This window comes from Aquarana catesbeiana, linkage group LG13, assembly GCF_042186555.1.
Source record: "Aquarana catesbeiana isolate 2022-GZ linkage group LG13, ASM4218655v1, whole genome shotgun sequence".
In the NCBI taxonomy this organism is placed as follows: Eukaryota; Metazoa; Chordata; class Amphibia; order Anura; family Ranidae; genus Aquarana; species Aquarana catesbeiana.
In genome coordinates, this window is record NC_133336.1 from 230,743,417 (window position 1) to 230,769,674 (window position 26,258).

At 43.2% G+C, this 26,258-nt stretch overlaps 1 protein-coding gene across 1 annotated transcript in view; it reads right to left on the minus strand.

Annotated features, from left to right (window-relative positions):
• Positions 1-2,116: 2,116 nt before the first annotated feature.
• The window catches only part of LOC141116703 (Fc receptor-like protein 5), a 72,636-nt gene continuing 48,494 nt past the window's right edge, over positions 2,117-26,258 (minus strand). The window contains exons 9-13 of the mRNA XM_073609094.1: positions 15,077-15,216; positions 7,977-7,996; positions 6,072-6,145; positions 4,596-4,612; positions 2,117-2,164 (exon numbers count right to left, since the gene is read on the minus strand). Coding sequence (XP_073465195.1) covers positions 2,117-2,164; positions 4,596-4,612; positions 6,072-6,145; positions 7,977-7,996; positions 15,077-15,216 — 299 coding nt within the window. The remainder of the gene's footprint in view (positions 2,165-4,595; positions 4,613-6,071; positions 6,146-7,976; positions 7,997-15,076; positions 15,217-26,258) is intronic.

Sequence of the window (26,258 nt, forward strand, 5' to 3'; positions counted from 1 at the left end):
ATACATATACCCCCACACGATGGTTCAGATAGAGTCAGTTTGACATCAGTGTTTATCAGATCTTCTATCCACACAAAGCGGCAGTGGAAATTCTTGCCAGTATCTTCACCATGAAAGGTAGAAAGGTCTTTTTCTTCCATATATGTCATAGCCTTTAGCATATTATAAACAACTGAATCAACAAAGTTTCAAATCATGACTAGAGTGATGAATTTCACTCACCCCTCTTATAAATTTAGGAAAACCACCCAACATACTATAATTTATGCTATGCCAAGCCATTGTGCTGCATCTCACCTTAGATGTCAAATATATTGATCAATACGCATTATGTAATATGTACAGATGTTATGAAAATTATTTTAGGTTTAAATGCTTCTCTTTGGTTTTAAGATAAAGTTCAAGAAATAAAACAAACAAAATAAAAAAATGAAAAGCAAAAAAAAAGGGAGAAAAATTAAAAATTAGCGTGTTGAAGAAAAAGGGAAAAAGGCCCATTGCTTGATAAATTCTTTATAATTCCTTGTTGTCTATTCAGCATTTCTTCCATAATTCTCCCCCACTAGCCAGCAATTTCAGACTGTGCTTCTGCTATTCACCATCATTTAAATGTCAATATCTGAAAGACAAAAAAAACTCTCCAACAAAACTCATTAGCGAGGTCCTTAAACGTTGTTTGAAGTTAAAACAAAACACTATTTACACATATACAGTTTAAAGCTAATTCACCCCCACTGCTAGAGAAGTGTCATCTGCATTCAAAAACAGATCTGGAGAATGTACATCTTGTACCCCCTTCAACTGCTCTAATAATTTATCACGTTCCCCTCTCATCTTGTCATACTCAATCTTCAGGTGGTCATATTTCTGTTTTAACTGAGAGAACGGTATCCAAGTCTTGGACCTTTTCTTATTATTATTTTGTTCAGCTCTGTTTTTCATATTAATATCACCTATGTTTGACCCGATGTGTCCTCTCTGGGTGTTATCATAGGATATTATCTTCTGATCTTTATGTTCAGTATTTGTCCTAAACAATGTGGCTAAATCAATTTTGACAGCCTGCTCATTTGACTTCTTTTGAACTTGCACTCCCGCATATCAACATCAACAAGTCCCCTTAGATATGTGTAATTAGATTAGATTAACAGATACTACCTGAACACCCTTTGAGATGTTCAAATAGACTTGCATAAGATTAACACATCAAAGGGTCTTCAGCTTTCCCCTTGCTATGTTAAAAATCAGTTGACGTGGACAATTCAGCTGAATTTCTGGTCAACATGGCACTCCAATACAATATTATACATAAATTGGCTAACATATTACAACATATATGCATTTTTTCCATTACAAGGGATGTTTACAGTGTCAAAAAATAAACAATAAATAAAAAAAATAAATAAAAAAAAAAAAAATAATTAAAACGCCCCGACAAGCTCAAGCGCAGAAGTGAACGCATATGTGAGTAGCGCCCGCATATGAAAATGATGTTCAAACCACACATGTGAGGTATCGCCACTATCGTTAGAGCGAGAGAAATAATTCTAGCCCTAGACCTCCTCTGTAACTCAAAACTGTTAACCTGTAGGAATTTTTAAACATTGCCTATGGAGATGTTTAAGGGTAAAAGTTTGTTGCCATTCCACGAGCGGGCGCAATTTTGAAGTATCAATTTACTCGGCATAACATTATCTTTCACAAAAAAATTGGGCTAACTTTACTGTTGTCTTATTTTTTAATTCAAAAAAAGTGTATTTTTAAAAAAAAAAGTGCGCTTGTAAGACCGCTGCGCAAAAACGGTGTGACAAAAAGTGTTGAAACGACCGCCATTTTATTCTCTAGGGTGTTAGAAAAAAAATATACAATTTATGGGGGTTCTAAGTCATTTTGTAGCAAAAAAACCTGATTTCAACTTCTAAACACTGAGCCTGAAAAATAGACCCGGTCCTTAAAGAGTGGTAATATAGTTAGCTGACACAGTCATAGTTTTAGCGGTATTATTTCTTCTTTTTGATCATTGTTGGTCTTCAGAAAGTGCCGACTGGAATCATCAGTATCATCCATGGAAAAGTGTAGAGTTTGGTATCATCCATTCCGAGTCTGGTATCCTTTCTTAGATATTCACATTATTCACAGTAGCGTATGTAACAGTCAGATCCTCCTGGAAATAATTAAAACAGATAATATAACTGGATTAGTGCTATAGGAGCACTGCTATCATGTTTTTACAATTCTATCATCTACCAGTATATTTTTATCTATCTATCTATCTATCTATCTATCTATCTATCTATCTATCTATCTATCTATCTATCTATCTATCTATCGCTACAATGTTTATTAAAGGCTCGTCAGGGTTCATAGGAGAGAACTGTAAAGATAACAAAATTGTTTGAGATTTAAGTTAAATTCAAAGGTAATTACAAGGACAACATATACAATAATCTTAACAGAGAAAAATAAAGAATTTTGAGGTACCAGCAACAAATCTTTATAAAATAAAATACTTTTATTTGTAACATAAAAAATGGGGGGGGGGGGGGGTTGTAATTATCCCATGGCTGCAATAATATACAGCCACAGTTATATACATTTTAAAAACAAGGTGACTTCCCCGGTGCACACTGATTTGGTGCCTTTGTTGACATTTGTTATCTGAGGAGCCATCTTTATAGATGCAATCGGGAGTGTTAAATATGGCCATTTCAACCTGAAGTTCCCCCCAAAAGTGGAACTTCTGCTCATTTGTCTCCTCTCCCCCTCCGGTGCCACATTTAGCAACTTTCGATGGGGGGGTGGAGCTGTCCCCACTTCTGGGAGCCACGGCCCTTGACATCACAGCTTGGCTCCCTCCTTCTCCTTCCCCTGCCGCCGGGCCAGTAGAAGAGAGGAGAGGAGTCTCAGGAATGCACAGTAGGGTTCCCGGCGTGAAGCCGTAAGGTTACACTGCTGGGTTCCCTTACCTGCAATGGTTTCGGCAGCACCCGACTGCTGATGGAAACATCAGCTGTGGTGCCGACATCGCTGGACTCCAGGACAGATAAGTGTCCGATTATTAAAAGCCAGCAGCTGCAGTATATGTAGCTGATGACTTTTAATTTTTGCAGTGGTGGGCGGACCTCCGCTTTAAAATCTGTTTGCTCTTTCTAGGCTGGGAGATGAGGCCCCTCCTCTGTGGTAAAATACTGAATGGTTGTGTATATCTATAACCAGGGATGTTGTCTTTTGAGCAAAAAGAATTCTAGTTGGCCGCACATCCAATAAAATCACCTTTATTTCAGCAAGTGCATAAAAACATATCCAAAAACACAAATAGAAGGGAACAGCATCACCAGCTAACGCGTTTCACTTTTCTTTAGAGCTTAGTCATTGATCACATACAAATGTCTATTACAGGGATATATATATATACATATATGCAGCAATTACTTGTGATTGGAACAATCTGTGTGAAACAATTGGTTTGCGGCTGCCAATAATTGGCAGATGACCGCCCTTGTTTAGGGATGCAAATGCAGAAACTCTAACATATATAACAGATATAAAACATCATCAAGAATCATATGAAGAACAGACTGAATAAAAAAAATAGAAAAAATTTAAAAATCAAAACCCACAATTTAGAAAAAAGTTAGTTAAAATTTGAAAAATTTGAAAAATTTTAAAAAATGTCTATCGGGGTCACTTATAGTTATACTTTTTTTTATGTTTTGCTACTTTATTAATTCATAAAAAATGTGACACACCCGAATCATGGTTGAGCCCTACAGGTTTCCATGTACCTAGACGGAAGATCCAAAAAGCATCCTTTTTACACTGATTTTAAACATTCAAATAAAAAAAAGAAGCAAAAATGTCATATTCACCTGCTCTTTTTAATTGTTTTGCACAGAGCAGCCCCGATCCTATTGTTCTCAGGTCTTCCACTGGCACTCCTAGCTCCTCCCCCCACCAAGTGCCCCCATAGCAAGCCACTTGCTATGGGGGCACGCGTGCATGCTCGCTCCAAAGCCAAAATCTGTGCATCTGTAGACCCTCAAAGTGTGGCTTGGCCCTGCCCCCCTGCTCCCTCCCCACACCACTGGCTGTGATTGACAGCAGCAGGAGCCAATAGAACCAGCTGCTCTGTCTCCGCCAATTAGGAGGGAGAGAGCCGGGAGAGCCGCTGCTATTGTGCACAGTGCTGGACAGAGATGGGACTCAAGTAAGTATGAAGGGGGTTAATGGGGGAGCTGCACACTGAAGGTTTTTTACCTTAATGCATAGAATACATTAAGATAAAAAAGGCTTCTGACTTCACAGCCACTTTAAGTGTGAAGTGAGCTAAAATAAAGTCATGTTAGCTTCAAGCATTAAAACATATAAATTGAATCTGCATTATTTTAAATTAATCTGCATACTTGTATATTTGTACTTTATATTACACTTCAGAAAATCTGTTTTATCATTTAATTGTTTTAGGTATTAAACATAACTCTTTCAGTTAGTCCATCATTCTACAAAAAAAAATGAATGTATATTGTTACGAAGCGGGCGCCGACCCGAGAAACGCGTTGAATTTTGATATCCCAATGAATATGATGGATACTTACATGTTTAATTCTTTTACCTATAAAGGGAATGAGAAGACAATGAACACTAATTGTTATATTAAAGAAAAATTTAACACTTTTATATATTCTTGTTGCCAAAGATGGTGTGATTAGAGCAGTGGTTCTCAAACTTTTTGAGATCAGGGTATGGAAAATTTTTCCTAAACCTTCCATGCCCCAACAGTAAAGATTAAAGTTCATACTCAAACAATAAAAGTACGGGAATACAAAACATGTATTGAAATGTTGGAAGACTCTGGATGAGGTTGGTGTCCCTATGGAGGAAGATGGAGGTTACTTAGGGGGTTCGAGGACTCTGCAACAGACTTGGTGGCCCTGTAGGGGTGAGGTTTTTGGAGAAAGCTGAGGGACAGTGTGGGACACTGTTGGTGAGTTGGCCAGAGGCTGTGCAGCAGACTGGGGGGGGGGCACTATGGGAGCTTTTTCAAAGACCAGCCGCACATCCCGACATCCAGCAAGATTGCAACTAGGACTTGCTACTATACTTACCTTGGGTTTATGTTCAATAACTTGCTGGATGTCGGGACGTGTGGCTCTGTCGGGACGTGTGGCTCTGTGCTCAAGGACCCAGACCTGAGAAATTGTGGAGTGACTCCTAGGAGGTGATGATCGGTGCACACCACCCCTGATTGTGTGGAAACAGCTGTAGCAGCCCGTTGGACCAACAGAAGGGACACAGCTGAGGAGAAAGTCTATCCACGGTACCCACATATGCCTATTACCCCTGCAGGGGCAACAACTTTTGGTAAGTGGGGACCCAATGGGGGAAGCACTACGAGTCACCTGATTTGCTGAGCACCGAAGTCACCCGAAAGAGTTGGAATTAGCTATTCTGGAATTATATTCTTCGTTAATATACTCATGTTTTAAATATATCACCTTTTGGGACTCATAAGTTGAATTTTTATATACACATTGTGTGTGGGACTATATATATTTTTATATATTTTTCTTTATACATATATCTGTGTGGGACTTCACAACCAAGCAACGTTTTTTTATTTCACTTTTAATTACATGTTTGGACATTTTTGGATATTTCATTTATGCAACACTGTTATTATGGCTTTTTAAGTTCACAGTATTTACTACACAGTGTTTACTGGACATATTTGTATACTTTGCAGTATGTGTATAGCTAGATACACGATTAGTTTTGTTTGACTACTTATAACATTCATTCGGTTTCACTTAAGTTATATGTGCACCAGCACATTTTTGTATATTCAATATTGATGGGCATCTATATATATACACCTAGCCCTATTAGGACAGGTTCCCATCTCCATTTGGAGGTAGGGCATACACTTAATATCCCCTTATCTAACAGGGTAGCCCCACTTACCCCACTTTTTACCTGTAATTTTGAAATGTACCCTCTTTTCTACAGAAGCATACTTTTTCTATTTAATTTAAAAGTTTTGACAAATACAGTCACCTACTATGACAACTAACCTTTGGAAAGCTGACTTATATCTAGGTAGGTGTAGCAGACATCTTGTAGATCGGGGTCCGTGTTATTTTCTGGATAAAAAATGACATGCAGGTGAGTTCATAGTTATTAAATAGACATTACAATGTAATCAAAGTAATCCTTCCCTGGTCAATGTGCTTATGTCCTTCAAATTATACATTTGCAATATGTAACACAGCTTTTTGTCACAGGACCATCAAGATTTAAAAATAAAACAAAACTTTCCATGGCTGTGTACAATTTTTTTAAATTACATTCTGATTTGTAGTAATTTTGGTAAAAACCACCCTGACTGAAGTTTTTCTGACTATTGCTTATTGATATTCTCTATTTCATAAAAAAAAAAAAAAAAAAAAAGTTTTAGTGTATGTATACATATTTTCAATAGAAGTTTTTTATGAAAAAATAAATAAATATACACACACAATACCAGATCGGTAAAGTGCGCATCCCGGATGAGCCCCCCCAATAAATAGCAACAGCGTTTAACTAAAGACAGGAATTTGGTCAATCAATATAATTACTTAGACAAAGTTAATACTAAACTCAAAACAAGATACATGTGCAGCAAACTAATATACAGGCAAAGCATATTGACTATTTATACCTGTTTTGCCTATTTCACAAGGCAAAGGGCAATATCCAAAATTAAATTAACAAAGACAATCAGTTGATATCTTTAATTATAATGATCCTTCTGCACTGATGATAAGTGTCATGGGATTGGTTCCTTGAGCAAATGCACTCTAAACATTATAATTGAGTTTTGCATTGTCCTGCTTAATCTGTATTTTATTACCTTATTTTTTATATACTTTATTGTATTTGTCAACTAGACTTTTTTAAGCAATTAAATAAAATGTTTGTATTCTTAATACAGTAAGCCCATGGTAACCAACTAAAATTAACTGTGCAAATCCAACCGGTACCAAAATATTCTTATAGGTTGGGATGGGATAATGCCTTTTTTCAACAAAGAGGTCTTATTATTAGGTGTACTTGGCTTAACCGCTTGCTGACCGCCGCCTGTAAATTTACTTCCGCAGAATGGCACGGCTGCGCAAATGGGTGTACCTGTACGTCCCATTGAATTTGCCACCGTGCCATCGCGCGCACACAACCGCGAGCTCCGTGAGTAGGATCGCGGGTCCCGCGGACTCGATGTCTGAGGGGATACCTGCGATCGTCTCATGGAAAGGAAGAACGGGGAGATGCCAATATGAACAAGCATCTCCCCATTCTGTCTAGTGACTAGGGATGAGCCGAACACCCCCCGGTTCGGTTCGCACCAGAACCTGCGAACGGACCGAAAGTTCGCACGAACGTTAGAACCCCATTGACGTCTATGGGACTCGAACGTTCGAAATCAAAAGTGCTCATTTTAAAGGCTAATTTGCATGGTATTGTCCTAAAAAGGGTTTGGGGACCCGGGTCCTACCCCAGGGGACATGTATCAATGCAAAAAAAACTTTTAAAAACGGCCGTTTTTTCGGGAGCAGTGATTTTAATGATGCTTAAAGTAAAAAAAAAAAGTGAAATATTCCTTTAAATATCGTACCTGGGGGGTGTCTATAGTATGCCTGTAAAGTGACGCGTGTTTCCCATGTTTAGAACAGTCCCTGCACCAAATGTCATTTTTAAAGGAAAAAATCTCATTTAAAACTGCTTGCGGGTTTAATGTCATGTCGGGTCATGGCAATATGGATGAAAATCAGTGAGACAAACGGCATGGGTACCCCCCAGTCCATTACCAGGCCCTTTGGGTCTTGTATGGATATTAAGGGGAACCCCGCACCCAAATTAAAATAAGGAAAGGTGTGGGGCCACCAGGCCCTATATACTCTGAACAGCAGTATACAGGCGGTGCAAACAAGACAGGGACTGTAGGTTTGTTGTTAAGTAGAATCTGTTTGTAATTTTGAACATTTTTAACGTGTTTAGCTCCAGCCAAAAAATCTTTTCTAAGCTTTTTGGAAAACATAGGGAAGGGTTATCACCCCTGTGACATTTGTTTTGCTGTCTTTCCTCCTCTTCAGAAGATTTCACCTCACTTTTTTGTCCCAATGAAAAATGTTTTTTGAAAATTTGGGTTTTTTTGTGGAACAAGGATTGGAAAGCATCAGTGGAAAGGAGAAATTGTTTTCCCATATTAACTCTTACAGGAGAGAATTTCCCTTCCTAGGGGTAGATTTCATCTCACTTCCTGTTGTCTCCTTCCGTTTGCAAGTAGGAGTCGTTTGTAAGTTAGATGTTTGAAAGTAGGGTCCTGCCCTATATACTCAGCAGAAATTTGGGCCTTAGGTGTTGCTGTGGCCACAACACTGTAAGCCCTCACAGGGCCCTGCTGTGAAATATTAGATCAAGAATTGTAATTACATGCCCCTGTTGAACAGGAGCTGAAAAATTAGGCCTTAGGCACTGGTGCTGGTGCAACAACACTGCAACCCCTCACAGACACTCTAGTTGGAACGCAGGAACGAGCCCTGCTGCAAAGTATTGCTTCAAAAATTGTAATTACACGCCCCTGTTAGACAGGGGCAGAAAAATTGGGCCTTAGGCACTGGTGCTGGTGCCACAACACTGCAACCCCTCACAGACACTCTAGTTGGAATGCAGGAACGAGCCCTGCTGCAAAGTATTACATCAAAAATTGTAATTACACGCCCCTGTTAAACAGGGGCTGAAAAATTGTGCCTTAGGCACTGGTGGTGGCGCCCAGAACCAAAAATGTTCTTACAAGCTATCAGCGTGATGATTGAGGAGGAAGAGGATAATTACTCAGGGATAGTCACTCAGCATCAGCATAGGCAGTCTTTGAAGGGATCTGAGATTTCAAAAAAAATTATTCGGTTACATCAGCATCAGGTGCTTGGTAGCTGGTGGTGATCCAAGACTCATTCATTTTTATGAAGGTCAGCCGATCGACCGAGTCGGTGGACAGACGCACCCTGTGATCGGTTACCACGCCTCCAGCAGCACTGAATGTGCGTTCCGAAAGAACGCTGGATGCAGGACAGGCCAGTAGCTCAATTGCATACTGTGCAAGCTCTGGCCAGTGATCCATCCTCAAGACCCAGTAACCCAGAGGATTTTCGGTGGGAAAGGTGTCCAAGTCTGATCTTGCCCCTAGGTATTCCTGCACCATGTAAAACAGACGCTGGCGATGGTTGCTGGAACCGATCATACCTTGGGGCTGCGGACCAAAAAATTGTCTGAACGCATCGGTCAGACGGCCACCTTCTCCACCGCTCCTTCTTTGACTGACCGAAGCCTCAGCAACACGTTGTCCAGAAACAGGAGTTTGTAACCTCCCAGTCTCTGGGAACGCGTTGCACAGACCTTTCTGCAAGGCCTCCCGAAGATGTTTCATCCTCTGCTCCCTCTGCGATGGCAAGATAAGGTCCGCAACCTTACCCTTGTAACGTGGATCAAGGAGGGTTGCCAGCCAGTATTGGTCCTTCTCCTTGATACCACGAATACGAGGATCCTTACGCAGGCTTTGCAGGATCAGGGAGGCCATGCAGCGTAGGTTTGCTGAGGCATTCGGTCCGGAGTCCTCTGGGTCACTAAGAACGACATGGTCCGCAGCCACCTCCTCCCAGCCACGTACAAGTCCATGTGTTTCTTGGGACTGATCCCTTAAAGACTGCTGCTGATGCTGAGTGCCAGGCTCCACCTCCATACTGACACAATCTTCCTCCTGCTCCTCCTCCTCTTCCTCCTCGTCCTCTTCCTGTGTGATCGGCGGGCATGCAGGAACACTGTCTGGATAAAGGGGGCCTTGAGAGCTAAGGAAGTCCTCCTCTTCCTGCCTCTGTTCTGCCTCAAGTGCCCTGTCCATTATTCCACGCAGCGTGTGCTCCAACAGGTGGACAAGGGGGACAGTGTCACTGATGCATGCACTGTCACTGCTCACCATCCTCGTGGCCTCCTCGAATGGTGACAGGACAGTGCATGCATCCCTGATCATGGCCCACTGGCGTGGGGAAAAAAAAACAAGCTCCCCTGACCCTGTCCTGGTGCCATAGTCGCACAGGTACTCATTGATGGCCCTCTGCTGCGTGTGCAGCCGCTGCAGCATGGCCAACGTTGAGTTCCACCTGGTGGGCATGTCACAGATTAGGCGGTTCTTGGGCAGGTTAAACTCCTTTTGGAGGTCCGTCAGCCGAGCACTGGCATTATATGACCGGCGGAAATGCACACAGACTTTCCTGGCCTGCCTCAGGACATCCTGTAAGCCCGGGTACCTGCCCAAGAACCGCTGCACCACCAAGTTAAGGACGTGAGCCAAAAAGGGCACATGGGTCATTTGTCCCTGTCGGAGGGCAGAGAGGAGGTTGGTGCCATTGACGCAAACCACCATTCCTGCCTTAAGTTGGCGTGGCGTCAACCACCTCTGAACCTGCCCCTGCAGAGCTGACAGAACCTCTGCCCCAGTGTGGCTCCTGTCCCCCAAGCACACCAGCTCAAGCACCGCATGGCATCTTTTGGCCTGCGTACTTGCGTAGCCCCTTGAACGCCTACGGAGCACCGCTAGTTCCGAGGAAGAGGCCATGGAGGAAGAAGAAGAGGAGGGGGTGGAGGAGAGAGGTGTGTCACAATCAGCATTTTGGAGGCGTGGTGGCGGAACAACCTCCAACACTACTGCACCTTGTCCTGCATCCTTCCCAGCTGCCAGCAGAGTCACCCAATGCGCCGTGAAACTTAGGTAACGTCCCTGTCCATGCCTGCTGGACCATGAGTCAGCGGTAATATGCACCTTACCGCTGACCGCCCTGTCCAGCGAGGCATGGACATTGCCTTCCACATGCCGGTAGAGAGCCGGAATCGCCTTCCGTGAGAAAAAGTGGCGTTTGGGTACCTGCCACTGAGGAACCGCACATTCCACAAACTCACGGAAGGGGGCAGAGTCTACCAACTGAAAAGGCAGCAGTTGAAGTGCTAGCAATTTTGCCAAGCTAGCATTCAACCGCTGGGCATGTGGATGGCTGGGAGCAAACTTCTTTCGGCGGTGCAGCAGCTGGGGCAGGGAAATTTGCCTGGTACAATCTGACGTTGGTGTACCAAAAGCAGATTGCCCACAAGTACTTGGCTGTGACACACCTAATTCTACACCTTCATTCCTCTCACTGCAGGTCTCAGAGAGGACTGAAGGTCTAGTGGGGTTGAAAATCTCAGCTGATGAGGAGCAAGGAGAGATCCTCTTTGTTCTTTGGTGTGGGTCTTTTAGATACGCTTGCCAACGAACTGCATGGCAGGTCAACATATGTCTGGTCAAGCATGTGGTACCCAAGCGGGAGATGTTTTGGCCACGCGAGATACGCTTGAGACATATGTTGCAAATAGCAGCGGTGCGATCTGATGCACTTGTCTCAAAAAAGGCCCACACCAAAGAACTTTTTGAATAACGCGCAGAGACTGCAGCGCCCTGCACATGTGGAGCTTTGGGGTGTGATGCAGTCAATGTGCTGCCCTTAGGCTGGCCCCTGGAGGGCATCCTGCCTCGTTGGTGATGTGCCGCCGCCTCCTCCTCCTCCTCCTCCTCCTCTCTCCTATCAGGCACCCACGTTGAGTCAGTGACCTCATCATCCCCTCCCTCCTCATCACTGGAGCAAACCTGGCAGTATGCTGCAGCAGGGAGAGCATGACTGCCAGATTGCTGTCCTTCTTGGGCACCCCCTCTGTCCGTGCTCATGTTACTGCCTTCATCGAGCTCAGTATCGTCATCAGAGCCTTCCAAACGCTGGGCATCCTCCTGGAGCATGTACCCAACACTGTGGTCAAACAGTTCGAGGGAATCCTCATGAGGACATGGTGGAGCTAGGGAAGGAGTCACTGATGACATTGAGCTGAGGGAAGAGGCCGCTGCTTTGCCAGACAAAGCACCCTGGGCATGGGTGAGAGAGGATGAGGAGGATGAGGACGGCTTGGTCATCCACTCGACCAAGTCTTCCGCATGTTGCGGCTCAACACGGCCAGCTGCCGAAAAAAAGGCCAAGCGTGTCCCATGGCCACGTGCTGATGAGGATGCACCGTCTCCACGACCAGCACTAGACACAGAGCCTGCTTGCCCTCTCTTATTGGCTTGTGACTGTCTGCCTCTCCTTCTTGGCCTTCCAGACATACTAATGGCCTGTAGCTGCACTAAGCTGGGATAGAACACCTGTAATTTTCTTCAGGTAGCTTTATATACTGTAACCAGACAAGCCTGCCTGTCAGTAGGAAGATAACAGGAACGGATCTAGCTGAACACTGTGAGCAGGACGCACTGTACTAAATGTAAATAGTCTAGCTGCCTGACCGTGGTACTAATAGGATCAAATAGAACACCTGTAATTTTCTTCAGGTAGCTTTATATACTGTAACCAGACAAGCCTGCCTGTCAGTAGGAAGATAACAGGAACGGATCTAGCTGAACACTGTGAGCAGGACGCACTGTACTAAATGTAAATAGTCTAGCTGCCTGACCGTGGTACTAATAGGATCAAATAGAACACCTGTAATTTTCTTCAGGTAGCTTTATATACTGTAACCAGACAAGCCTGCCTGTCAGTAGGAAGATAACAGGAACGGATCTAGCTGAACACTGTGAGCAGGACGCACTGTACTAAATGTAAATAGTCTAGCTGCCTGACCGTGGTACTAATAGGATCAAATAGAACACCTGTAATTTTCTTCAGGTAGCTTTATATACTGTAACCAGACAAGCCTGCCTGTCAGTAGGAAGATAACAGGAACGGATCTAGCTGAACACTGTGAGCAGGACGCACTGCACTAAATGTAAATAGCAGGAACGGATCTAGCTGAACACTGTGAGCAGGACGCACTGCACTAAATGTAAATTGCAGGAACGGATCTAGCTGAACACTGTGAGCAGGACGCACTGCACTAAATGTAAATAGCAGGAACGGATCTAGCTGAACACTGTGAGCAGGACGCACTACACTAAATGTAAATAGCAGGAACGGATCTAGCTGAACACTGTGAGCAGGACGCACTGTACTAAATGTAAATAGTCTAGCTGCCTGACCGTGGTACTAATAGGATCCAATAGAACACCTGTAATTTTCTTCAGGTAGCTTTATATACTGTAACCAGACAAGCCTGCCTGTCAGTAGGAAGATAACAGGAACGGATCTAGCTGAACACTGTGAGCAGGACGCACTGCACTAAATGTAAATAGTCTAGAAGATAACAGGAACGGATCTAGCTGAACACTGTGAGCAGGACGCACTGCACTAAATGTAAATAGCAGGAACGGATCTAGCTGAACACTGTGAGCAGGACGCACTGCACTAAATGTAAATAGCAGGAACGGATCTAGCTGAACACTGTGAGCAGGACGCACTGCACTAAATGTAAATAGCAGGAACGGCTCTAGCTGAACACTGTGAGCAGGACGCACTGCACTAAATGTAAATAACAGGAACGGATCTAGATGAACACTGTGAGCAGGACGCACTGCACTAAATGTAAATAGCAGGAACGGATCTAGCTGAACACTGTGAGCAGGACGCACTGCACTAAATGTAAATAGCAGGAACGGATCTAGCTGAACACTGTGAGCAGGACGCACTGCATTAAATGTAAATAGTCTAGATAGAAGATAACAGGAACGGATCTAGCTAAACTGAATACAGTGTATATATATATATGCAACACCTGGGATGCATATATATAGACAATACACTGTAAGTGCAGCTAACTGACTGACTGTTCTGCCTAATCTATCTAACTCAAATCAAATGACACTGTCTCTCTCTCTCTCTATCTCTCAGCACACCGGAACACACACTACACAGGGCCGCCGTGTAGGCGGCCTTATATAGTGTGGGGTGTGTACTAAATCCCCTGAGCCATAATTGGCCAAAGCCACCCTGGCTTTGGCCAATTACAGCTCTCTCTACTGACGGCGCTGTGATTGGCCAAGCATGCGGGTCATAGTGCATGCTTGGCCAATCATCAGCCAGCAATGCACTGCGATGCCGCAGTGAATTATGGGCCGTGACGCGCCACACGAATTTAGCGCGAGCGGCCCATAAAGTTCGGAATTCGGCGAACGGGCGAACAGCCGATGTTCGAGTCGAACATGGGTTCGACTCGAACACGAAGCTCATCCCTACTAGTGACGCTGTCACTAATCAAAGCTCCCTGTGATCGGGAGCGGTGATCAGTGACATGTCACGCGCAGCCATGCACCCCCACAGTTAGAATCACTCCCTAGGACACACTTAACCCCTTCCTAGCCAGCTAGTGGTTAACCCCTTCACTGCTAGTGTCATTTTTACAGTAATCAGTTCAATTTTATAGCACTGATCGCTGTAAAAATGACAATGGTCCCAAAAATGTGTCAAAATTGTCCGATGTGTCCGCCATAATGTCGCAGTCACAATAAAAATCGCAGATCGCCGCCATTACTAGTAAAAAAAAAAATTATTAATAAAAATGCCATAAAACGATCCCCTATTTTGTAGACGCAATAACTTTTGCGCAAACCAATCAATCAATGCTTATTGCGAATTTTTTTGCCAAAAATATGTAGAAGAATACGTATCGGCCTAAACTGAGAAAAAAAAAATTTTGGGGGGGATTATTATTATAGCAAAAAGTAAAAAATATTTTTTTTTAAAAAATTGTCACTATTTTTTTGTTTATAGCGCAAAAAATAAAAACCACAGAGGTGATCAAATACCATCAAAAGAAAGCTGTACTTGTGGGAAAAAAAGGAAGTCAATTTTGTTTGGTAGTCACGTCACACGACCGCGCAATTGTCATTCAAAGCAACGCAGTGCCGAATCGCAAAAAGTGCTCTGGTCTTTGGGCAGCCAAATGGTCCGGGGCTGAAGTGGTTAAAAATGACCAAGGATCTCTTTATTGAATAAGGCCGCTTGTAGAAATGTGATGGTGCCTGAACCTTCAGTTCATTTTGAAAGATTCTTACTAGTAAAAAAAAATCCTGCGCTATAAACGAATTCTAATTACCTGCTGTAGGTATTGCTTGATGAGGGTCTTGATGTGAAAACCTTTTTCTTGTTTTACATTTCCAGATAAGAACAGCGGAGACAACAATGACCACAAGACTCCCAATTACGGCTGCAGCGATTACTGCCACAGGTAAATCATTATCTGTAAGAAACATGATGCATTAACTTTACAGAATATTACAGCTCTGCAGAATATAAAGGAAAGGGGTATTTTAAAAACATTAAATTGCAATATGGTTTGTGTAGCAATTGTATATACTATATATTTTTTCTATTTGCTATATTTTTTTTTCTTTTTTGACAAAGTGGAGTTAACCTTTAATGCAAAAATATACATTGTAATAACTTTAACACATAAGCAGATCTGTAAAATGTAACAAACCAATGGTTGATTTGGTAGAAAGTGTCCAAAACGCAAATGCCACCTTTAGGGCTCATGAACACTGCAGATCAAAAAAAGTGTCTTTTAACCACTTCAATACCGGGCACTTACACCCCCTTCCTGCCCAGACCAATTTTAAGCTTTCAGCACTGTCACTTTTTAAATGACAATTGCGCAGTCATGCTACACTGTACCCAAACTAATTTTGTATCATTTTGTTCCCACAAATAGAGCTTTCTTTTGGTGGTATTTGATCACCTCTGCAGTTTTTCATTTTTGCTAAACAAATAAAAAGAGACTGAAAATTTTGAAAAAAAAAGTTTTTCTTTGTTTCTGTTATAAAATTTAGTAAATAAGTAAGTTTTCTCCTTCACTGATGGGCACTGATAAGCTGCACTGATAGGCACCGATAAGGCGGCACCAATGAGGAGGCACCAATGAGATGGCACCGATGGGCACTGATGATGGGCACTGATAGGCAGCACTGGTGGGTGACACTGATATGCAGCACTGATGGGCACTGATATGCAACACTGATGGGCACTGAAAGGCGGCACTGATAGGCACTGATGGCTGGCACTGATAGACTGCACCGATAGGCATCGCTGGAGGCACTGGCAGGCATTTTTAATTGCCACTGATTGGCAGCTGCCTGGGAACTGATTGGCAGCTGCCTGTGCACTGATTGGCATATTCCTGGTGGTCTAGGGTGGCATACCTGGTGTTCCAGTATGGTGGACATCCTTGGTGGTCCTGGCAGCATCCTGGTGGTCCTGGGTGGGCATCCAAGGGGGGCTGCGCTGATAAACAATCAGCGCAGAACCCCCCTGTCAGGAGAGCAGCCGATCGGCTCTCCTCTACTCGCGTGGACACGGCTGATCACATAGTAAAGAGGCTCTGACAGAGCCTCTTTACCGAGATCGGTGTAGGGGTGTGTCAGACTGACACACTGTACCACCGATCACTGCACTGCGTACCCCCACAGGCATGCGGCGGCTGTTATCCTGCTGGACATCATATGACGCCCAGTCAGGATAACTGAACCACCGCCCGGCCATCATTCTGCTATAGGCCGGGCGGGAAGTGGTTAAAGGCAGTTGAGCTTTAATTTCTCTTGAAGAAGCTTGTGCTCTTATACATGTTTTTATTGAGCTTCTTTGAGCATAAGTGTTTTTTCTTCACAAACCCTCCCCTCAGCTAATTTCTTCCATTTTTTTTGTGCGTTTTCAAGCTTCTTTGAGCTTTTTCGTGCTTCATCATGCTTTTTCGTGCTTCTTTGCATGTTTTTGGGCACTTAGGCATCTTTTCTGCTCGAAAGCTCCTGTCAAAAATGTGAGTTTGGTGGGGGAGGGTCTTCTGCCTGTAAGAGCATATGCCTGTAAACTCCTGAAAGAGCCATAGTGTCCATAGACTCTATGGGGTTGATTTACTAAAGGCAAATAGACCCTGCCCCTTGCAAAGTGCAGTTGTACGCTGCAAGTGCAATTGCTCCAGAGCTTAGTAAATTAGCAAAAGCTTTGTTGACTTCCATCATCCAATCATGTGCAAGCAAAAATGCTGTTTTCTTTATTTTCCATGCACATGATTGGGTATTCTTTGCAAAGTGAAGCTTTAACTCTTTTTTTTGTTTTGTTTACAAAGGTTCTTTATTAACATATTTTAGCAAGTACAAAAACATTAATGCACGGATATATAATCAGAACGAGGATACACCGTGACGTCACCCGCGGCCACTGCGCATCCGCACTGCTGTTCGAATTTTCTCTGCTCGAGCCTGTTTTACTTGCACTAGTCGAGTGCTTTTCATGTGAGTGTTATTTTTTAGCATTTTAATAAACGGTTGTACATACAGAGAGCACTATTTTCTGCCATCTTGATTTCATATTACGGCCATATCGGAGTGTCCTGTTCCGGGTCCCTGACGGATGCCTGTGTATGCTGCACCCTACATGTTTTTATAAGAAAGCACTGTGTGACCCTCTATAACTAAAGGGTCCATTCCATCAGGTGAGAGGCCAATCTCTACCTTGGTGGTGGGCTACCTGAATCACTCTCCCACAAGCATGCTGTTTGCTCGCACATAAGGATGATACATGGACTACTCTTATGGACTAATTGATCTTATATTGTGGTATATTTTATATTGTGGTGTACATGTTTGGTTTTAGAGCTGCACTATCTGCTTTTTTGATTTTTGTTAAGGGATTAGAATTTTGACCCTAGTGTTCAGCTGCTGCATTATATATTTACCATTTTGCGCTTATTTTTTTTTTATTTCACTTACGGATATAATAAAGCATACATTCAAGAACCAATGTGTGATTGTACAGGTGTACAGCTCTCATTGTGACATTAAAGCGGAGTTCTACCCAAAAGTGAAACTTTCACTCATTGTACTCCTCCCCCCATCCAATGCCACATTTGGCACCTTTCCAGGGGGAGGGGGGACAGTATACCTGTCTTTCACAGACATTTTCCCTTTCCCACAAGGTATTTTCCCTTTAAGAGCTATGGGCGGAAGTGACGTTTTGACATTGCTTCCGCTCTGCAATGGTATGGAGACAGGTGGGGGCCATCTTCCCCCTACTCATCTCCATACCCAGGAAGGACAAGCATCCGATCGCCTCTGCCACTACCGACGGCTCCGGTAAGCAGCGTGGGGGCACTGGAGAGCGGTGGGAGGAGGGCCCCAGCGAATATGCTGCAGAGACTACTATTATTGGAAACTGAACCTCCCTGTCGAAGAAGAGGATACTGGGGTTATGGCAGCTAGCTGCTGCCATAACAAAGATATCCCTCTTCAAAGTTAGGACGTATATCAGCGTGTGGTGATATGATTAAGGTAATTAACTATATTTTCAAAAACTGTACTCAAGCAGGTGGCATAATGGACAAATTAATGATGTTTGAAGTTAGAAGTAATTTCACAGTAAATAGATAAAAAATAAATTATTATCTTATAACATATAGCATAATGATATATGATTTAGCTTGTACCTTTTCAGCAGCAGCAGATTCTCATTCTCCCTCTTAACTGAGAAAAACATGGGATTATGGGTAAATCTTATACACATAAACACATGTTTTTTCCTTGTAGATAAGAGGACTGGGCTGGAAGGGAGTATTTGACTTTTGGACACACCCCTTCTATGACACTGCAGTGAGAGGCGTGCCTCCACTGCAGCATTTTTATTTGACAGCTGGGGCTAATGGTACTTTACCATTGGTCCAAGGCCCCCATCTGTCCATTGAGCTCAGTGCCTCTGACAATAAGTGAGGAGAGGCACTGTGAGCTCATCCTCTCAGTCTGCTTCAAACAGAGTGTGCCAGCTTGTATTTAAACTGGCGGCTCTGTATGTAGCTTGACAGGCTGCACATGGAGGCCCATATCTCTGGTACCATAGGTCATAGGAGCCCCAAATATTGACCAGTGTTGGGGTAGAACTTCAGATACCAATTTGGGGTCTAGTGACCTCGGATAGCTGAGCTACGACTCTCGAAGTCAATAATTTTTTTATGTTCATGGCACTGCCTCACCTATCTCCCCTGACTGCACGTCCCTGGTGTAATTTAATATTACCAAAATGTGACTGTACTGTGATGTCACAGCAGTCTTTTTACAGTAATTTGTTGAGTTTTGGTATGTTCCTGTATACCCTACTTCTCTATAGTGTTAGATAAATCAGCCCTTTGATAGGAACTCCCTTCTTCTCTGTGTGTCATGTTAGTCTCTCTTTCTGGAGAATCAGGAGGCTTTTAGATCAAAATGTCTTTTCACCTGCAAGAAAAAAAAAATCTTTGTGCCAGCCTGGAATAATCTACAATGGATTTCACATCTGTATCATCTTGGTGGGTTAACACTGCCTGTGGATCTTGTCAAGTCAGCAAGTTGCCAAACTATCTCTACAGACTGGATCTCAGGAGGAATGTCTTTTTCATAAAATTACATTTGAGACAGAATTGGTGATGATGGGGAGAGTGCGAAAAAATAATTCAATTTAAAAAAAAGAAGAATATGTACAGATCAGAGGCTTGTTTGATTCTTCAAGCTTACTGTGTATCTGCGTTATCTGGATATAGAGCTCATCACTCATCTTCCTCACAGAGCCAGACCCGTCCTCACTTCACAGGTATAATTCCCAGAATCCTCCAGCTGAGATGACCGCACTCTGTATGTATCAGATACATTGTATCCCCGCACAGTCCGTCCATCTCTGTAGAATGCAAAGTGCAGCTCTGTGCTGCCTCTGAGCGGATCCAGTCTGGTGTCACATCTCACCATCATCTCATCTCCTTCTATTACCCTGGACGGGGTCAATTTTATTTCCGGAGGAGAGAAGAGCTCTGGAAGAGGAAAGGATGACAATTGCAATTCACTGGAATTAGGATGTTACATCCTAGCTGTAACCCATAGTTTTATTCATTTGCTACATTTATAGATCACCAACACAGAACTTTACAAAGTACAGAGAACCAGTCACAGGAGTCCCTACCCTGGTGGTGCTCACACTGTATGGTATTGTCACATAGACATACGAGGGCAAATTATGATCAGAAACCAGTTAATTTTTCAGTATATTCTTGGACTATGAGATGAGAGGAACCCAGACTAAACAGTTCAGACTATCACATAGGACCAATAAAATTTCAAACCAAAGACCATGGTGCTGACATGGCATTGGCCAGAGGAATATTTCAGAAAACAAGGGTCAACCCGTACAAACTGTGGTATGTAAAGCATAATGAAATACACTTTATGGCCAAATGTTTGTTGACATCTGACCGTCATACCTACTTATATGGCCTAAAGTATGGTGACACCTTTCCAAATGATTAACTCTTTCCCGCCGCCACTTCCCAGCCCTGTAAAAGGTTCTAAATACTGGGAGACGGGCATTCCGATCATGTGACCCCTGTGATTGGCAGTCACAGCGGTCACATGGTCAGAAAGCTCCCGTTAACAAGTATGTATTGGGAGCTTTCCAGTACCGGAAGGTTACTGAGCTGGAAGCTCACAGGGAGTGCACTCTCAGCACAGTAGTTATACACACATACTGTATAAGCAACTGCTCAGCATTAAACCCATGCGCCAAGAGGCCACATAAGTGCGTATGGTCAGCAGGAATTGGTTAGCCACTTTAATACTGGGCACTTTCACCCCCTTCCTGCCCAGAACAGTTTTCAGCTTCCGGCGCTGTCACACTTTGAATGACATTTGCCCAGGTCATACAACACTGTAAGCCGATAACAGAAAAAGAAATGACTCCTGTGCACAAGTGAGCAACCAGACAGATGGTACAACAACACAGGCCTTGCTGCCCTCAAGGATGGGGAATCCTAGCAGACAAAGAAATAAAAAGAGAGAGGGGCGCACCGGCCATGTGCATTATCTTTTGTAAAATTATTGATTGAATAAAATGATAAAAGAAATTACTCACAAGCAGTTGTGGAACAAGGTGCAATTTGAATCAAGCACTGACTAGCAGCAAACAGTTCTATGATGAGCGAAACCTTCCAGAGGTCTTGGAGGAACATACAAGCATCACTAACGGCTTACACGTTTCGAAGGGAACGTCCCTTCTTCATCAGAGCTCAGCAGTGAACCCTCCTTCAGTAGTCCCTGTATATATAGTGCCAAAAAGGCACAATCAGTGGATTAGGGAGGGCACATGGGGCCCCTTCCCCTAAATTAATCCCTCCCTCCCAGGCTCCTCAATTATATAAGCAGAAAGGTACAAAAATAGATAACTCAAGATAAATAAATGGAGGACTAAATAAATGAATATAAATAAATATGTATGAATATCAATGTGATTGAATGCTACCAAAAACAGGGGCTGCCCGTGAAGGAGACATAACACACACTTAGTGATAGATAATGGCATACTGAGCATATGAGGTGCAGAGTGACATGGGTTGTGTGAACCTGTTTGATAGGGGGACACCCCACATAGCTAGTAGACAGTCGTATAAAAGTGGACACTGTACCTTCAGTATCCGATCCCTGTACATGTGAGCAGCCCGCCGATCGTTTCCGGGTAGTAAACCCATCCTGAAACGCACGCCAATGCATTTGCGTTCCAGGCAGGAGGAAGAGGCAGGATGCGCGTCACTTCCTCTGCATCAGTCGTCGCCCGCCAGTGACGTAGGCGGCGAAGGACTGCACGGCGCCATGCTGCTGGGGGCAGACTTCTGAGGGGTCATGGCTGATGTAGCATAGGAGCTACCCGACGTCAGCCTGACCATACAGCAGCCTTGCAGATATTGACTGCGCCAAACCAGGGGCCCCACCGAAGGATATGAAAAGTAAAAACAGAGGGGCCTCTGCACAATAGTAAATGGTAGATGGTACTGTATAAGCCAGATGTTACATACAAAGGAAGGAATAATCAGTAGATGATGGATGATATATAGAGTAGTAATGAAAAATAAAGAATCATTGATAAAATAAAATAAAATAAATGATAAAATAATATCTAACGCCAGCATAAGGTGCACACCATGCATGCCAATCTGCACGGCACGTAAGCGCCCATACTACTGGTATGCCATGAATCGACCTCAGGTATATGAGAAGATTATATGTAGAAAGGGACAATCCAGGCCGAAAAAAATATATATACTACACAGGGAGGGTACTGAAGGAGTGAACACATGTGGCACAAAACAGTAACTTGAATAATGACTACTAAATAGTGCTAAGCATAATAATAATGTACCCCAAAAAAAGGGGGGGGAAGCAGGGCAAGAGAAACATACAATAGATAAAAAAGGGGGGTGAAATAATGTACCCCAAAAAAAGGGGGGGAGCGGGGCAAGAGAAACATACAATAGATAAAAAAGGTGGGGAAATACAGGTGGTCCCTCCCCCGTTACTGTTTTCGACATATGTAGAGTGACAAACTTGTCACTAACAGAAAGATACTTATATTTTATAAATACAGAAAATGTCACTGATGGTAACACAATAATAGTATTGATATTAATAAAGAATTAAAAATAAATTTGTAGACAATGAAAAATACATGATAAACTAATTGAACTAAAAAGCCTAATTTAATACAAAAAACAGAGCCGACCTGATTACAGAGAAATATAGCAAGGTAGAAAGAAGGGGAGGAATAAAACATGGGAGCACCATAGATGGGCTCTGCAGAGTCACGTGATTTTGTGAACCTCAGGGTCCTCATTCAATCCCCCGGGGGTCATACTCCCGAGGGTAAGGATCCAATAGGCTTCGCGTTTGCAAAGCTTTTGGTGTCTTCTGCCCTTATCAAGACTGCCTCCAATAGACTCGATCCCAAACACTCTCATGCCTGATGGATCACCATGGTGGACTTCCTGAAAATGCAGAGGGACTGGATATTTGACCCGTGTGTTCGTGATGTCGCATTTATGTTCGCCAATACGCACTCTCATGGGACAAGAGGTGCGGCCAACATAGAGGCGCCCACACGGGAAAATAATACCATATACCACGTGGTCCGTCCCACAGTTGATGAACTGCTTCAGACGGTGGATCCTACCGTCCTTGCCAGTGACTGTCTTTTTTCTGTGCCACATATATTGACATGTGCCACAGTTCCTGACACTACATTTGTAGCTACCTTTCTGGTCAAAGATGGTTGACCATGCATTGGTGGACCTACTTGAGGGCTCCCTCACCATACTAGGAGCTATAAGACCTCTCAAGTCTCGTGGTTTTCTGTACACTATATTCGGTCCATCCGAAAGGTGCTTACTTAGCACTGGATTGTGCTTCAGAATACTCCAGTTTTTCCGTAGGATGCTTTGTATTTCAAAGGCTTTGTTGTTGTAATGAAGGATGGAAGGTTGGTCACTATTCCCTGCAGAAAATGATCTATGTAACAACCCACATTGCTTGTGATGCTATCAATGCCTGCAATTATAGGTCTACTCGGAGGATCAACCTCACTCTTGTGCACCTTAGGAATATGGTAAAAATGTGGCGTCAGTGCATGTCTATTATAAGAGAAAGTGATGCTTGTTTTTCGTAAGGACCCCATCCAATAGGGCTTGATCTAGGAGTGATTTCAGATCTTTTGTGTACTCTATAATGGGGGTCTCCTTTCAGTCTGATATAGGTGTCTGTATCCCCCAACAACCTCATTGCTTCGGCAGTGTAGTCCTCTCTATTTTGAATGACCAAACTACAGCACTTATCAGCTTTCCGAATGATGACGTCCTGATTCTGTCTGAGACTATTGACAGATAGCCCCAGCGGATCAAGGTGTTTGTTAAATTTGTTTCCTTTAGTATTAGCATGATGAAATCTCGTTCTAAAGGATTCAAAAACCACATCATAGAAAGTCGATATATATTTGCCCTTTTATGTGGGAAGAAGGAGGATTTAGGTGCGAAGGAGGTGTGGACTGTAGCTATGTCACTAGGATGCTTGTAGAAGGATGGTGGTAAATCACTATGCTCTGCCTCTGCGTATAGTTCCTCTAAAATGTTTAGAGCAGAGTCATTTTCTGTACTCATGTTCACAGGGGAACAGGGTAATGACTCAGCATTATTATTGTTAGCAGGGGACTTTCCGGTGTCCTTCAATAAGTAATACCGTTGAAGGGTAAGTTTACGTATATACTTATTGAGATCGACAAATAGTTCAAATAAATTAGGGGCGCTAGGAGGAGCATAGTTAAGACCTTTCCTAAGCAGATCTAACTCAGCATCCGTGAACACAGAACTAGACAGATTATAGATTTTGATAGTGGCATGAGTGTGATTCACACTCTGCCTTTTTTTGTGTCTCTTTCCTCCTCTTCTACCTCTTCTTATTCCTCCTCCCGTTTCCTTGACTTCTTTGTTGACAGAGTGTATGACAGAGGGTTCAATGTCTCCTTCTCCGTTGCAATCCCCTCTATTCTTGCAACTTCTATTTCTAAAAAAGTCAACGGGGGTGTGACATTTGCTATACTACCATTGCTGAGATCAGATTCTAGATTCTCTAGAATGGTAAAGGGATTGTGGGTTGCTATGGAAGGATCAAAAACTATCCCACAATCGATAGCTGAAGGGGTGACCCCAGGCCTAATGGTAGGAGGCGGTGGTGCGGCTGCACAAGTCCCATCCTTCGTTAGGGACTCGAGCCATATTCTGGAAATATTGTCCCATTATGTGTGGCAGCCTAGGTATAGATGGCTTTCCCTAGATGTAGCCTCGCTTTAAGCCCCCCCACCCGCAGACCCCCACAACCATCGGCCAGGGTTGTGGGGATGAGGCCCTTGTCCTCATCAACATGGGGACAAGGTGTTTTGGGGGGCTACCCCAAAGCACCCTCCCAATGTTGAGGGCATGTGGCCTGGTACAGTTCAGGAGGGGAGGGGCGCACTCTCGTCCCCCCCTCTTTTCCTGTGGCCTGCCAGGTTGCGTGCTCGGATAAGGGTCTGGTATGGATTTTTGGGGGGACCCCATGCCGTTTTTTTTTTTTGGCACGGGGTTCCCCTTAAAATCCATACCAGACCTGAAGGGTCTGGTATGGAATTTAGGGGGACCCCCACATCATTTTTTTTTTAATTTTAGCCGGGGTTGCCCTTAATATCCATACCAGACCTGAAGGGCCTGGTATGGAATTTAGGGGGACCCCCACGTCATTTTTTTTTTTAATTTTGGTTCGGGGTTCCCCTTTGGGGAATTCCCATGCCGTTTTTATCAATGAACTTCTATGTGTATTGTCGGACGGCAATGCAATAGCCGTGAGTAGTTTTAAATGGGTTTTTTTCCTTCGAAATGTCATTTTACTGTCAGACTGTTCTAAACACAGGAAACATGCGCCCCTTTATAGGCATACTATAGACACCCCCCAGCTACGAAATTTAAAGGGATATTACACTTTTATTGTTTGACTTTAAGCATTATTAAAATCACTGCTCTTGAAAAAACGGCCGTTTTTAAAACTTTTTTTTGCATTGATCCATGTCCCCTGGGGCAGGACCCAGGTCCCCAAACACTTTTTATGACAATAACTTGCATATAAGCCTTTAAAATTAGCACTTTTGATTTCTCCCATAGACTTTTAAAGGGTGTTCCGCGGCATTCAAATTTTCCGCGAACACCCCAAATTGTTCGCTGTTCGGCGAACTTGCGAACAGCCAATGTTCGAGTCGAACATGAGTTCGACTCGAACTCGAAGCTCATTCCTAATCAATACTATTATTGTGTTACCTTCAGTGACATTTTCTGTATTTATAAAATATATGTATCTTTTTGTTAGTGACAAGTTTGTCACTCTACATATGTCGCACACAGTAACGGGGAGGGACCACCTGTATTTCCCCCCCTTTTTTATCTATTGTATGTTTCTCTTGCCCCGCTCCCCCCCTCTTTTGGGGTACATTATTTCCCCCTTTTTTTATATATTGTATGTTTCTCTTGCCCCGCTTCCCCCCTTTTTTTCAGGTACATTATTATTATGCTTAGCACTATTTAGTAGTCATTATTCAAGTTACTGTTTTGTGCCACATGTGTTCACTCCTTCAGTACCATCCCTGTGTAGTATATATATTTTTTTCGGCCTGGATTGTCCCTTTCTACATATAATCTCCTCATATACCTGAGGTCGATTCATGGCATACCAGTAGTATGGGCGCTTACGCGCCGTGCAGATTGGCATGCGTGGTGTGCACCTTATGCTGGCGTTAGATATTATTTTATCATTTATTTTATTTTATTTTATCAATGATTCTTTATTTTTCATTACTACTCTCTATATATCATCCATCATCTACTGATTATTCCTTCCTTTGTATGTAACATCTGGCTTATACAGTACCATC